Raw genomic sequence first — 16,681 nt, 5'->3', positions numbered from 1 at the left:
GCCTTTCCAAAACTTAACAGTTTGAGCAATATAAAAACATTTTAAGAGATCTTTGAAATCAAGGCAAATGGCAGTTTTAGAATTGTGAAGAACAAATTTAAATCACCCCAGATGGTGATCAATAGCTGAAACAGGCTCCTAGAAATGGTGGTTATCACAGAGAAATCACAATTAAAGGGACAGCTAGCTGCTGTAATTGGAAGATGATAGGTTTGGTAATCTGGAAAGATGAAATCATAGCACTTAAAGGCCTATTTTATGAAAGGTGAACAGAACAATCAATTTGCAGTTATTTTATTTTATTTTAGTTTTGTTTTATATTTTATTGCACTTTTCCATTCTGCTGCTGCTTTCCTCTTTTTTTTAAACTAAATCATGTGTACCTCATTAGATAACATGACTGTCTCAGTTTAAAATTAGCAGAACTATTTCCTGGCTTCCACATTCCTATTCTCTACACTCTCGTCAGCAATTTAGCAAGAGCTGAAAATGGCTTCAAACAAAAACTGTAGCTTTGAAAGTAAAGCTCTGATACGAAATCAAGTAATTGCATGGAAAGTACATCTTGTAAATTAAACTACAGCTACATCAAGTATTCCTTATTTCACTTGAAACAAAAAAAAGAGATTCTAAAGAGAGAGATAATGTTAAAAGCACAAGATTTATTTCCTAAAACGTCTGGTGATGTGCACCTTTCAAAATATTTACATTATTTGAAAAGACCTTTTTGCACTCCCCAAAAGGAAATTCTATAGTGATGTGCTAATTTTTAAATCTAAGAAGCAAGGTGAAGGATTTAGTTCCATCCTTCTTACTTTTCTTAAAAGTTTCCTAACAGTAATAATGATTCAGACCAAGTCTTAGTGCTTACAGTCAGGATTAATTTTGCATCAACTGGCTGACCATTGCTGGGTGAGTGAGGGATCTGAGGGACATCTGGGTGAGAGCTCCTCTGAAGCAACATTTTACAAAAAACATCATAAATGATTTGACATGGAGTGATAATGTTACAAATTCCAAACATTAATATATAAAACGTAATAATAAAAGAAAGCAGAAACCAGGGAAGATCAATCCCATAAGATTGATGGAAGAAAGATCCTCCCAAATTTCACAGAATCTCTACAGTCTGGAAGTAGGCCATTTAACCCATTGGGTCCATATGACCCTCTGAAGAGTCTCCCACCCAGACCCAGGGCCCCTAGCCTATCCCTGTAACCCTGCATTTCCCATGGCTAATCCACATAGCCTGCATATCCTTGACACTATGGGCAATTAGGTATGGTCAATCCCCCTAACCTGCACATCTTTGGACTGTGGGAGGAAGCCCACAAGGACATGGGAGAATGTGCAAACACCACACAATCACCCAAGGCTTGAACTGGAACTTGGTCGCTGGCATGGTGAGGCAGCAATGCTAACCGCTGAGCCACTGTGCCACTCAAGTTGATCTAAATCAACTAAAACAAAATCATGATCTAAAAAGCCCTAAATCAATTCATGCAATCCAATCATATCTCAGTTTACATTTAGAAATTTACATGATCAAACTGAAGTAGCCTTTCAGTAAAGTAGCAATATCTACCACAACACACTGTACTTAAACACTAGTCCCTCCCTGCAAGCTTTCCTAGTTATAGTGACACAGTATGTATCGGATAGGACTGTACTGTCTGAAGTATCCAAATAAGTTTTTGTTTTAAAACATTTTACTCAATTAAAATTGATGCATGGACCATTACAAAAATGCTCTACTTTGGACACTGCCAGTTTTAAGATAGCTGTTTCTCTACCTCTTGATACAGCATCTATTAATCTAAAATCTTATACTAGATTGTTTGTTGGAGCCTAGGCATCACCAGCACTTCTGTTTCAGTTTTCTAATTATGGCTTCTTGTTTCATGAGCTAATTCACACTGCAGTATAATTTCAGGATGCTGGCATACCTCCAGTACCTTGTCTACATGGCTAGTTCTCATGAGTGATTCCAGCATCACAGACAAGCCCAATCATTGTTTTTAAACTGTTAAGGAAACACAGTCATTTTCCAGAAGGCATAATTGAACAGATATCAAAGAGTGAGAATCATGGCTTCTTTTGCTCTCCTTCCCTATCTATGTCCTGGCTGATTGAAATTAGGGTGTTCTAGATTCAAGTTTTAGTATTACACCAAGGTGCAGGTGCTGAGTGAATCACTAGAGTAGCTAAACTATATCCAGAATACTGCAACCATGGTGTTATTTTCCATCCGACATATAAATATCTGCTGTTTTGTATCTGCTATTACCACTCATACAGAATTCAACAGCAATGTTAGACTTTCTAAATATGTCTGACGTCACATTACATTTTCTTTATGAATTAAGGCAAAAGCTTCTATTACTCTAGATCCACTATCAAGTACTCAAATATCTCTAGTTTTTATTGCAACTCATTAATGATCTTCAAACCAAAGGAAAAAAAGGTCTTGAATTTTGATCATGTCTTTCATAACCTGTAAGCATGAAATACTGTTCAATCAAAGGCCTCCCAGATGTCTCTGCTGTACTGGGCAGGCAAAAAGATGACAGAATCTATCCTTGGTCTGTGATAAATGAGCTAATCTCAAGTGACAATTAATGTGCCACAACTGGCCACACCACCCAAATGGAATGGAGAAAAGAAAATCAGTCCTGCTCAGTATTTAGTGATTGTGGCGGGAACAACATGTATATGGATAGCAGGTGAAGATCAATTAAACATGGTGATGACAACTCTAGTGATCTGGACTGGCTACTTGTGAAATTATTAAAAGGTGGCTACATTTCAGTAAAGGAGGAAGATATGACAGATGATTAATGATAGGACCAAATACCAGACTTTTTTTTTGCCTGTTTTATTCCTCATTTGGAATGCTAACAGATGATATAGTAAGGTTCCACAGTTCAGCCACATATGAGTGTCCAAGTGGAGCCAAGATTGTGAGTATTTGTAGACTATTTATCTACATCGTGGTTAAATCGGATTGTGTTTTCACTTGACTTTAACAAAAGTAGGTTTTACAGTGAAGGTACATGAAACTAATGAACAACATGATCCCAGACTGACCTTTCCCTTCTTAGCCCAGATACACCAAGGCTACTTTAGTTAAGCTCAGTATCGGCTAGAGAAGAAGCCAGGGGCATTCTGTATCCAAACTGCTCGTTATAACTAAAAGTGCAGTTATCCACAGGATTATAGCCGTAGCAACACCTTTCAGAAACATTTTATGTTGCTCCCAAAGGACCAGTTTACATTACAACCCAGACTAATGTACAGCTCTGGACAAACCTGAAATACTTTCAAATGATTTTGTTTATTAAACTGATCAGCATTATTTGAAATAACTATACAAACCAGGGCCTGATAGCAATGATTGCTGTGATTGAATCAAACGTTAGGTTCTGTAGATTGACAATGTCAGTTGTCACACCCCCAACACCCCAGTGAGATTCACAGGATGTCTACTCACGGTCACCCAATTTTCATTATTTCTGGTGTTAATTTGGAAACATTTTTAAAGGCACGACAGTCCTCAATATAAATACAAATTGAATTATCAACTGTAACTGCATAACTACATTGAGAATAATTTTGACGTTAGTTTGTTGATAGGTGATTGCGATTCTGCAGTCTGTTTTTATATCCTGTTGAAGTCCAGAAAAAAAGGGATAGATACACCTGCACAGTCTATTTGCTATCACCCATGTTACAATATTGTACAGTCATTTTTGTTACAATTTAATGTGAATAAATATCAGAATAATACTCCAACACGCAAAGATAAACGATATCCCTTGAGAAGATTATGAAAATCATCTACTCTTCGATAGAGTTCAACTCCGATTTCTCCTGATTTACTTTTACTCCAGCATTTGACTGGAAAGGATTGGCACTTGAGTAGGAAAGAGCTACTTGAGTTTCATAATCTAATCTTAATGACTGGAGCATCCTGTGGTATGCCCCAAGAGCTGCTTTTAGAAATTGAATGAATCGGATAATGAGCATACAGAAACGCATCTCAGGATATTAGTATGAATGATCGATTTCACAGGTTAGTATTTCTGTTAAAATCAAGAATGATACACTCTTTTACAATCTCCGGTAATGTTAGTCCTACCTCCCACATTGCGAGGAATGGTAAAAGTGTCCGAAATATACTCCATTTTCTCTGTGTAAACGTTCCAGAGCGTAGTACCCGAGTCAGCATGTAAGAAGCGTGGTTAACACAACCGCAATCTAAAAGATCCCATTAGCTCACAGGGACACACGAAAAAAAAACTCAGCTGAACGGTAACTTCCCTTCCAATCTGTGGCTTCGGGAACAGAGGAAGCGAGCAGGAACTCTCTGTTTTGCTAAACCTACATCAGTCCATTGTCATAACTCAGTTCCCCTTCCTTCCCGCTTATATATGCTTTCCTTCTCGAGGTTTTGCTGGGAGATATAACATGTTTTTACAATGACCTAGGCTGGGGCCAAGCTGCGTGAGATCGGCAGACCTTGTGAAACCATGCCTTTCCTATTAGACAAGCTGAAAATGCAGCCCTCCCCCTCCGCTACTCCAGCAAAGAATGATCAGCTCCAGAAGCTTCAAGTAAGGGGAGAGCAGCTACCTCAGACATGAAATATGTTGCTTCTATTAGTGATACACGCTGCACAGTATAAACTCTTCATTCATGTTTTATGTACAAGCACTTTTATTCCCACATTTCACCAATTTTCCCTGATAATTGCAATCTGATTGGGGAGGGAGGGGAATGGACTTCTGAATTAATAAAAACTGTTTTCATTTCAATGTTGAAAAAATATTGAATTTTTAACAAAGAAGCAGAAAGTGTATTCATCCTACCTAAAATGTAAGGATGTGTGTTAGAAAGCCCTTGCAGAGATTATTTATTATGTTACTGACACATTGGATATATTGCCTACAACACCCATACTGGACTGTTCGTCCTACATAGAGTCATGGAGTAATAGAGATGTACAGCACAGAAACAGACACTTTGATCCAACTCGTCCATGCCGACTGGATATCCCAACCTAATCTAGTCCCACTTGCCAGCACCTGTCCCATATCCCTCCAAACCAATCCTCCCACACACACCCATCCAGATGCAGCCTACCCCACACATGAACCACCCTCCGTATGAAAACGCCACCCTCAGGACTCCTCCATAACCTTCCTCTCCACCCCAAACTCATGTCCTCCAGTTCTGGATGCCCCCACCCCAGGGAAAAGACCCCACTCACCCATCCTATCCATGCCGTCCACGAACCTCCACAAGTCGTTCAAAACAGAATATCAGCATCAACCATTTTATATTTTAAACAGAATTCAGAATTATTTCTGCTTCATGCTATTATAACAATATGAAATGTAATCATAAAGTGAAGCCGTCACCTTTTCATCTTGCACAGACTGTTCACACTTATTATGGAATGTCATTTACAACTGATGTTGGCAACTTTGTGTGATCATGAATATACACTATTTTCAAAACTGTCACTAAGGACCAGCAAAGTTTCCTTTTAAATCAACCTGTTGATACAGTTGACGACATGTCTCCAGGAGAGGGGAGATTTGGCCCTAGACCTTCTGGATTACTGGGCCCAGTGACAGAACACTGTCACTGCACCATCAGACCCTTGCAATAAATGTGGCAGATATTAACTGTAATTGATTGCAAGCTTCCAATTAATTTTTTAATGGTTTTTCAGGCTTTTGTTTGTTTTCTCAATGATTATAGTGACAGTCAAACTATACATATTTTCCTCAAATTTACCTGAGCTTTTAAGCTTGAAATTTCCCCCAATTTTCTATAAATATTAACATTTAAGACAAAGAGCTAAACATCTGTTTCAATCTATTTTTGAACACATGGATTATGATTTGGTTATTAATGGGATTTGCAAATTTGGTTCTGGTACATTTTTTATTTCTTGCAATGTCGGTGCAAACAGGGCCTATATTGTTAGTTGCTTAAGGAGCATGCACTGACAATATATGGTGCAGACAATTGACTAATGTGAAAGGAACTTGTCATAGTTCTTGCATTATTCGTAAAAAGCATAATTAGCACGTATTCAGTTCATGTCAAAGTTTCATACAAGGTTATTTAACAGCTCAGATTACAATTTGCACTTATAGCAAACACAGACATCTTCCTTCTAACAATCTTCTGCCTCTACTACACATGGCAATTAGTCATGTGACTTCATCCTGGTCCTTGGCTCATTAGTACATCTAGCTCATAAAGAAAGACCTCTTAAAGTCAAAATAGATCCTCTTTTATTCCAAGATGAAAGTATTGAGTGAAAATATTTATGCATTAAGGTAATTGCAAACCTAATCAAAACATTTTAGAACCTAAAAATTGAAGATTCTGCATAACATAAAATGGTTTGATATTTTTTAAAATTCTTGTGATGGTGTATCCTGTTGCAGATTTAGATTACACATTTGTGTGTTCTCAACTTGTAGGTATATTGGAGTTTTGGATATTTTCTTGATGGTCTTTATTGTGGCAATATAGTTTGTGCACAGTTGTATTATTGTATAGTTCCCTTGTCGGCTTCTGTTTGCCTCCTATTTGATGTTGTAACTTTGTAGGATCTAAGCTGACTGCATACTTTAGAAACTTCTGTGGTAACCCATGTTCCCTGTGTACGTCTTAGGACTTGGACTTTCTGTCCTACATGCAGATGAGGCAGATCTGCATCAAGATGTTGGTCATACCTATATGCATTCTCCTTTGTGTTTTTTAGAAGTTTGTACTCTGTCTCTTAAACTTCTGGACAGGTGATAACTTGACAGGGTTGTCCTAATTTGCTTTCCAACACAATCTCTGCTGGTGATGGTAAGCCCAAGTCCAGAGGTGTGTCTCTTAAGTGTAACATAGCAACACAAAAACCTTATTTCATTATCCTGCACTTCATGATGAATGCCTTCACAATATGAAACTTTTGTTTAGTGACATAACTGGATCTGAGATAATTGGTGAGGCTATCACATAGAAATATGTATACCAAATGTGACATAAACGAAAAAGTTTGTCTGTTTATTATGGTCCATTGTCAGACATGATCCCTTTAGATTAGATTAGATTAGATCAGATTCTCTACAGTATGGAAACAGGCCCTTCGGCCCAGCAAGTCCACACCAACCCTCCAAAGAGTAACCCATCCAGACCCATTCCCCTGCCCTATGTAGATGTACCAAATAGACTGATTGCTGTATTTATCATGTCTGTCAGAGATAAACTTGAGGTGTCCTTTAACTTTCTGACAATTGAATATTTGGAAATATAGTCTGTAGCTAAGTGAAAATGATAAATACATATGGTCAGTAAAGCTGTCTCAATATGGATTAAAGGACTGATGGAGTTTTGTGAGGGTGTTGGACATTCTTTATATTGCTGGTTACCTGGATAATTGGGGCTCATTCTGGGGTAGGTGGGACCTCTACAAACAGAATGGTCTACACTTGAACGAGAGGGGTACCAATATCATGGGAGAGAAATTTGCTAATGCTTTACAGGAGGGTTTAAACTAATTTAGCAGGGGGATGGGAACCTGAATTGTAGCTCCAGTGTACAGGAGGTTGAGAGTAGTGAGGTCATGAATAAGTTTTCAAGGTCGCAGGAATGTACCGACAGGCAGGAAGGTGGCTTGAAGTTGTCTACTTCAATGCCAGGAGCATCTAGAATAAGGTGGATGAACTTGCAACGTGGGTTGATACCTGGAACTTTGATGTTGTGGCTATTTCGGCGACATGGATAGAGCAGGGACAGGAATGGTTGTTGCAGGTTCCGGGGTTTAGATGTTTCAGTAAGATCAGGGAAGGTGGTAAAAGAGGGGGAGGTATGGCCTTCTTAGTTAAGGACAGTATTACAGTGGCGGAAAAGACATTTGATGAGGACTCATCTACTGAGGTAGTATGGGTTAAGGTTAGAAACAGGAAAAGAGAGGTCACCTTGCTGGGAGTTTTCTATTGGACTCCAAAAAGTTCCAGAGATGTAGAGAAAAGGATTGCAAAGTTGATTCTGGATGGGAGCAAGTAACAGAGTAGTTGTTATGGGGTCTTTGATTTTTCAAATATTGACTGGAGATGCTATAGTTTAAGTATATTAAATGGGTCAGTTTTTGTCCAATGTGTGCCTGAGGGTTTGCTGACACAGTATGTAAATAGGCCAACAAGAGGTGAAGCCACATTAGATTTGATACTGTGTAATGAACCAGACCAGGTGTTAGATTTGGAAGTAGGTGAGCACTTTGGTGATAGTGACCACAATTCGGTTTGTTTACTTTAGAGATGGAAAAGGATAGGTATATACCGCAGGGCAAGAGTTATAGCTGGGGGCAAGGCAATTGTGAGGCGATTATGCAAAATTTTAGGATGCATAGGATGGGGAAGGAAACTGCAGAGGATGGGCACAACTGAAATATAGACCTTGTTCAAGGAATAGCTGCTGCGGATCCTTGATAAGTAGGTACCTGTCAGGCAGAGAGGAAGTGGTCGAGTGAGAGAGCCGTGGTTTACTAAAGGAGTTGATTCTCTTGTCAAGAGGAAGATGGAGGCTTATGTAAAGATAAAAATCACACAACACCAGGTGATAGTCCAACAGGATTAATTGGAAGCACACTAGCTTTCGGAGCGACGCTCCTTCATCAGGTGATTGTCCAAGCTAGTGTGCTTCCAATTAAACCTGTTGGACTATAACCTGGTGTTGTGTGATTTTTAACTTTGTACACCCCAGTCCAACACCGGCATCTCCGAATTATGTAAAGATAAGGCGTGAAGGCTTATCTAGGGTGCTTGAGAGATACAAGTTAGCCAGGAAAGTTCTAAAGAGAGAGCTAAGAAGAGCCAGGAGGGGACATGAGAAGTCATAGGCAGGTAGGATCAAGAAAAACCTTAAAGCTTTCTATAGGTATTCCAGGAATAAAAGAATGGCTAGAGTAAGTTTAGGGCCAGTTAAGAACAGTAGTGGTAAGTTGTGCGTAGAGTCCAAAGAGAAAGGAGAGGCGCTAAGTGAATATTTTTCATCAGTATTCACACAGGAAAAAGGCATTGTTGTTGAGGAGAATACTGAAATACAGAGTACTAGACTAGATGGGATTGAGGGTCACAAGGGGAGGGTGTTAGGAATTCTGGAAGATGTGAAGATAGATAAGTTGCCCAGGCCGAATGGGATTTATCCTAAGATTCTTTGGGAAGCTAGGGAGGAGATTACAGAATCTTTGGCTTTGATCTTTATGTCATCATTGTCTACAGGAATAGTGCCAGAAGACTGGAGGATAGCAAATGTTGTCCCCTTGTTCAAGAAGGGGAGTAGGGACAACCCTGGTAATTATAGAGCAGTGAGCCTCACTTCAGTTGTGGGTAGAGTGCTGGAAAAGATTATTAGTGATAGGATTTATAATCATCTAGTTTGGAATAATTTAATTAGGGATAGTTAACACGGTTTTGTGAAGGGTAGGTCATGCCTCACAAACATAACTGAGTTCTTTGAGAAGGTGACCAAACAGGTGGATGAGGGTAAAACAAGTTGATGTAGTGAAGAGGGATTTCAGTAAAGCATTTGATAAGGTTCCCCACAATAGGTAATGCACAAACACGGAGGCATGGGATTGAGGGTGATTTAGAGATTTGGATCAGAAATTGGCTAGCTGAAAGAAGACAGAGTGTGGTGATTGATGGGAAATGTTCTTCCAGGAGTTCAGTTACTAGTGATGTACTGCAAGGATCTGTTTTGGGACCACTGCTGTTTGCCATTTTTATAAATAAACTGGATGAGGGCATTGAAGGATGGGCTCGTAAATTTGCAGATGACAGTAAGGTCAGTAGAGTTGTGGATAGTGCAGAAGGACATTGGATGTTACAGAGGGACATAGATAAGCTGCAGAGCTAGGCTGAGAGATAGCAAATGTAGCTTAATGCAGAAAAGTGTGAGGTGATTCGCTTTGGAAGGAGTAACTGGAATGCAAAGTATTGAGCTAATGGTAAGATTCTTGGTCGCGTGGATGAGCAGAGACATCTTGGTGTCCATGTGCATAGATCCCTGAAAGTTGCCACCCAGGTCAATAAGGTTGTTAAGAAGGTGTATGGTGTGTTGGGTTGTATTAGTAGAGGGATTGAGTTTTGGAGCCATGAGATCATGTTGCAGATGTACAAAATTCTGGTGCAGCCACACTTGGAGTATTGCATGCAGTTCTGGTCACTATATTATAGGAAGGATATGGAAGCATTAGAAAGGGTGCAGTGGAGATTTACCAGGATATTGCCGGGTATGGAGGCTGAGGGACTGAGGCTGTTTTAGTAAAGGAGAAGTAAGTTAAAAGGTGACCTAATAATACATAATGATCAAAGGATTAGATAGGGTGGACACTGAGAGCCTTTTTCCTCAGATAGTAATGGCTAGCACGTGGGGACATAGCTTTAAATTGAGGGGTTATAGATAGAGGACAGATGTCAGAGGTAGTTTCTTTACTCAGTGATTGGTAAGGGTGTGGAATGCCCTGCCTGCAACAGTAGTAGTATTTAAATGGTCATTCGATAAACATATGGATAATAATGGAAAAGTGTAGTTTAGATGGGCTTCAGATTGGTTTCACAGGTTGGCGAAACATCGAGGGCCAAAGGGCCTGTACTGCGCTGTAATGTTCTATGTTCTACAATCTATGCTGTGGTTGGTGACTCTGGTACATCTCAATATTCTCACTGTCTTCTCAATGTCATTATTAATCAGTAGCAAATGCATTCTCCTGTGCAAGATGTCTTATTCAATCAGTGTCCCTATTGTAGTAGAGACAATATGCTCTGGCCCAGAGCTTCAGATACAGTGACATGTTCCCTCTTGACACACATAGTTTATCTCTGTATTGCGGAAAGCATCTGAGAGTGTCTAAATTTCTTTTCTGATTTCAGGCTTGATAGACACCACATTCGAAACCATCCATTCGCTCCACCACCAATGCTTAGTAGCAGCATTGTGTACAATCAACAAGATGTAATGCACACATCAGCAAGGTCCTTTCAACACCATTTTCCAAATTCACAAGTATTTCAATCCAGAAGGAGAAGGGCAGAAGATACTTGGGAACATCATCGTCTGCAAGTTCCCCTCCAAGTCACTCACCATCCAGACTTATAAATATGCTGCTGGTCCTTCAGTGTCATTAGATCAAACTCCTGAAACTCCCTCCCTAATAGCATTATAGGTCTACCTGCAGCACATGCACACAACAGTTTAGGATGCAACACATCACCAACTTCACAAGGATAATGAATAATGAGCAATTAATGCTGGCCACATGATGTCCACATCCCAGGAATGAATGAACAAAAAATGAACTTTCCATCATGCCTTCACTCATAGATCATTAACTGTCTCTTCTGAAACTGCTGGTCAAAATTCATGACATCAAATTTGAACATATCTTCCAGTTCAGTATCGATACTGCCTACTTGAATATGTAATGAAATTTCTGCATTCGTATTTGGATTTGATAAATACTCATTATGTCCAATGTACCCATGTTTGGTACCAGATTTATAGCATTTGTCAAAGTCATATTTGTATGCTTCAATCAGCAATCATTGTAGTCTTAATGACACTCTTGCAAATAATTTGCTCATTAACAGTTTATAATTGTAAGAGTTTCATGCTCTCTTTTGGAATAACTGGATTGTGCTTGCAATAGAACTTTGGATCCTAATGTAATAAGTTTGCTATTTTGCCTGATGTGCTTCTTGCTCTTTCTAAGATTTATTGACTTCCAGGACTGTCTTCTTCCTGGGTCATAGGATTTGTATTCTCCTGTCAATGCTTGTTTATGTAATTAAAACATGTGTTGATGGTCCTCCTGTCTTACATATGGGACATCCTTCCTGCATTCACTGGCAAGCTGCTTGTACTGACAATGGTGTCAACAGGAGTTGCATGGATAGAGAACCAAGGAAGAAAGGAAGGCTCTTAGATTCATGTTTGTGATACTAGAGGTTAATGGTGAAGGTCAAGAGGGGGAAAGAGGTTATAGTTCATCTGGGGAAGGGAAGAAATTCCAGGAACCCCTCAAGAATTGTCATTGGAAGTATTGGAAGCAAGGGACCAGGGATGTCAATAAGATGAGACTGGCCCTCAGAGGTGCCACAAGGTGTTTTGTGAACTCATCTGATTGGTCTCGGTTGATAAGTGCATTTCTAATGATATCTCCTACCGAATATTATTCTGCTGAAAAATCCTATTATTCATTCAACTTCAGTCCCTGGCACTCAGGATTCATGTCTAGTTCACCTTCACCGAGGTTCCAACAATTTAAAAACAATAAGCGGGAGTAAGCCATTCAGTCCCTTGCGACTATTCTACTGTTAAATAAGATTATGTCTGATCTAATTGTATCCTCAAATCCTTATTTTGACCTACCCCAATAATCTTCCACCCTCTTGCTTGTTATGAATCTGTCTACCTCTGTTTTAAAAATATTTAAATACTCTGTTTCCAACATCTTTTCAGGAAGAAAATTTCAAAGACCTTTGGTCCTCTGTAAGAACAAATTTTGCCTCATCTCTTTTTAAATAGTCAAACCTTGTTTTTTTTTGAGATATCTAAATTCTTCCCAAAGAGAAAGCGTCCTCCTCACAACTGCCTTGAAAGACTCTTCAGCATCTTATATGTTTCAATCAAGTTGCTTCCTCATCTTCTGAACTCTAGCTGAAACATGTCTAGCCTGTGTAACCAATCCTCATAAGACAACCTACACTTTCCAGGTATTAGATTGGCAAACCTTCTCTGAGCTGCTTCTAATACATTTACAGCGTTCCTTAAATAAGGTGACCAACAACGTACACAATACTATAGATGTGGTCTCACTAGTGTCCTGTATGATTGAAATATAATCTCCCTACTTCTGTATTCAATTCTCTTTGCAAAAAGTTATAATATAACCTTCTAACAATATTCTAATGGCTTTCCTAATTACCTACTATATCTGTAAACTAGCCTGTTATGATTCATTCACTCAAACTCCAGATCCCTCTGCACATCAGTGCTCCACAATTCTTCACCATTTGGATATGATTCTTTTACATTCTTCCTGCCAAAATAGATAATTTCACATTTTTCCACATTATATTCCATCTACAAGGACTTTTCTCACTTACTTAATCTAGCAATGTCTATTTGTAGCCTCCATATATCTTCTTTACAACTTACTTTCCTACCTGTTTGTGTGTTATCAACAAATTTGGCAACCATACCATCTGTTCCTTCATCCAAGCCATTATATAAAATGCAAATTGTTGAGATTCCAGAACTGATTCTGAGGCACATCAGTTTTCACTTCTCGCTAACCTGAAAAAGACCCATTTATGTTGACAAAGCTTCCTGTTAGCCAACCAGGCCTCTATCCATGCCAACATGCTATCCCTACGCAATGAGTTCCTATTTCTCATCATAAGTTTTGGTGAGGCACATAATCAAATGCCTTGTGGAAATTTAAAGGCTACTCTTTTTTCACAGCATGAGAACTCAAGAACTTCAATATGTTGATTAAAGATGGTTTCCCTTTCTCTTTAAATCATGTTGATTCTGCCAATTACCTCAAACTTAGCTAAATGCAATGCCATAACTTCTTTAACACTGCTAACCTTTCTCCAGTGTCTGATGTAAAACTAATGAGCCTGTAGTCTCCTGCTTTCTTTCTACCCCTTTTTGAATAAAGAATTACGTCTTATGTGGGTTTCTGCTGGAGATTCTAGTTTCCTCCCACGGTCCAAATATGTGTAGGTAATGTTGGATTAGCCACGCTAAATTGCCCCATAGTGTCCTGGGATGTACAGGTTAGGTAGATGTAGCCATGGGAACTGTGGAGTTACAGGGATAAGGATGAGGTCCAGGTGGAATATTCTTTGGAGAGTCGATGCAGGCTCGATGAGCCCAATGGCCTCTTTCTGCAATCTCAGACAGTGTAATTCTAATTTATGATTCTATCTGCCCAGATTGTACTGTAAAGTACTTTTAAGAAACAAAGTTACATTTGTTGTCTTCCAATACAATGGGATCATCCCTGAATCTACGAAGTTTTAGAAAATTAAAACCAGTGCATCAATCATCTCACCAGTCACTTCTTTTAAGACCTAGAATGTAGTTCAGTTGTCAGCTCACAGTTCCAAAACCTATCTCACTCTCGCCTTTGTGGTGATTGTGATTTTCCTGAATTTATTCCTTTCTTCCATTTCATGATATCTAATTGCTTCTGGGAAGTTACTTGTTTCCTTTAACGTGAAAACTGGTGCAAAATATGTGTTCAATACACCTGCTGCCTATTTACTTTCCACGATCATTCCTGTAATCTCATTATCTATAGGATCAAACTCACTTTATTGAAATATAACAAAAAACTGCAAATGTTGGAGATCTGAAACAAAAAAAACACAAAGTTTGCTGGAAAAACTCAGCAGATCTGGCAGCATCTGTGTAGAGAAAGCAGAGTTAATGTTTCGAGTCCGATGATCCTTCTTCAGAACTGGGGAGCCTCAGGCAAGATGTGCCCAGGCACTTGAATGGTGCCAATACACCTCCCCAACTCCGTTAGCCCAAATTCTTGGACTTGGCGCTACAGAATCAACAGATTGACCATGGCCCACTTCCTGGACTGCAGAGGCAAGGGCATCGTGACCAAAAACCCCCTGACTGCATACACGGCTGTGGATCTTGGACGATATGGGAGGCTGTCCTTAACTTACTTTGCCGTGATCCCCTGACTAACTGGTGCTTCCGTGGAATTCAGTGAGAACCATTCTCCTAAAAGTTGAATACATGGCTGCATGTTTGCTGCATGTGCAATGAGTTTGCTGTATAAGCTACTGGCACATGGTGTAGTGTGAGATTGATGTAGGAAACTGCTGTACAGCAAGATGTACATTCCCCAGGCTGTTTAGCAGTAACGTAACTGTCTGGTTGTGTCGTTAAACTAACTGTCATGCAAGGTGAGGAATGGCAAGGATGCTGTGAGCAAGCAGATAGATCCTAAGTGAGCAAGTGTGAAGAGAGTAAGCAAGCAAAATGAAGATCCAGCCTGGTCCAGTCTGTGAGCTGGGAGTCTGTCCCTGTGCTCAAAGTGTCCCTACTGTACACTCCCAATGTAAGTTGCCAGAGCATCTTACTCTGCAAATCTGCTTCCAGAGTGTCCAGCCAGTGAACAGTAGAAGTGCCAGGATGGTTATGATGGGTTGACTGATTCTGAATAGCAATGTCCATAGAAGAGGAGTTCATTTGCCAAGTTTCAACATGACGGTCAACCAGAGCAAGTGGCGAGCTGAGATTCCTTGTTGAGATTTCCCAATGTCTAGCTTATTTGATGAGGCTAAGTATTAATGAGGCCAGTTGTGGCACTGACAAGGCAGTTAACAAGTAATGACGACAGTCAATTAGCATCTTGGAGCCTCCTAGTTAAAATTTTACCAACCTATTTGTGAAGAGCATAGAAGATGGATCAAGATGATCTCAACATCGAGCTGGGCCTCGCCAAATCTGTTGTTCAATTCTGCCACAAATCTCACCATAGCCCCTATCACTCAGACCCCTGTGAGATTCCACCTACAGTATTGGACCCACTCTTCCCTCCCTCAAACTGAACGAAAAATTCAACCATATTATTCTTGTATCTAGGGGCATCTTCACTATCAGATAATTAATTAATCTCATCTTGTTGCAAAATACCAGGTCTAGCAAAGCCTGGACTTTGGTTCCTGAATATGCTGTTCTAAATATGGTAAAAACAATGACTGCAGATGCTGAAAACCAGATTCTAGATTAGAGTGGTGCTGGAAAAGCACAGCAGTTCAGGCAGCATCCGAGAAGCAGCAAAATCGACGTTTCGGGCAAAAGCCCTTCATCAGAAATAGAGTTCTAAGTATCCCAAAAACATTCTATGAACTCTTTAATAAAAGCAGAACACTGTGGATACTGAGGATTTGAAACTTAAACAGAGAATGCCAGAGAAACTTCGCTGGTCTGGCAGCATCTGACAACTTCTTCTGTCTCTTCTACAGAAGAAGAATCATATCAGACTCAAAATGTTAACGCTGCTTTTATGAACTGCTTTTGTAGTCTACCTTTGCATATTTCACTTTTCCAGTCTGCATGTAGATTAAAAGCTCCTACGGTTATGTCATGCCTTTCTAACAAGTTCACATTATGTCCTTTATGTTCCACCCTACCACGTGATTGCTGTTAAAGAGGCCTGCACACTATTCCCGTAAATAACTTCTTGCCTTAACCATTTCTCATCTCTAAGCAAAACTTTTCCACATCCTGGTTTTCTGAACTTAGCTCATCCCTCTCATTGAACTCTTAACATTATTAACTAAAAATGTGATCCTCATAATTTTTTCTAGTTTCCAGTCCTTCCTAAATATCCATTAACCTTCAAGGTTTAGAGACTAATTTATGTTATCCTGCATGATATCAGCCTCGCATCCACCTTTCACTGTCTCCACATATCTGTGACTATTCTGGTGTGACAAGCAGACAGTGTCACCCAAACAGTGCAATGCAATTTTCTCCATTACTTGCAGGACAATTTTTTCCATGACTATTGTGAATTAAATTGAGCTGAAGGGGACAACGAGATACTGAATTCAACAGAGACGGTGGTTCT

General features: G+C 39.6%; 1 protein-coding gene across 5 annotated transcripts in view; it reads right to left on the bottom strand.

Moving 5' to 3' along the window:
• nhsl2 (NHS-like 2) overlaps positions 1-16,681 on the bottom strand; it is a 357,452-nt gene that overhangs the window by 112,855 nt on the left and 227,916 nt on the right. The window contains exon 1 of one of the 5 annotated variants that reach the window (XM_043704717.2): positions 4,139-4,555. The exons of the other annotated variants lie outside the window; for them this stretch is intronic. Coding sequence (XP_043560652.2) covers positions 4,139-4,184 — 46 coding nt within the window. The 5' untranslated portion in view covers positions 4,185-4,555. Of the gene's footprint in view, positions 1-4,138; positions 4,556-16,681 lie in introns of those variants that run through there. 5 annotated transcript variants of the gene reach the window in all.

The sequence above is a fragment of the Chiloscyllium plagiosum genome, unplaced genomic scaffold (assembly GCF_037043375.1).
Source record: "Chiloscyllium plagiosum isolate Xiang-an unplaced genomic scaffold, Cpla_swu_hap1 HiC_scaffold_11, whole genome shotgun sequence".
NCBI lineage: Eukaryota > Metazoa > Chordata > Chondrichthyes > Orectolobiformes > Hemiscylliidae > Chiloscyllium > Chiloscyllium plagiosum.
The sequence above is the reverse complement of the archived record's forward strand: the minus strand, read 5'-3'. Positions and strand labels throughout refer to the sequence as shown.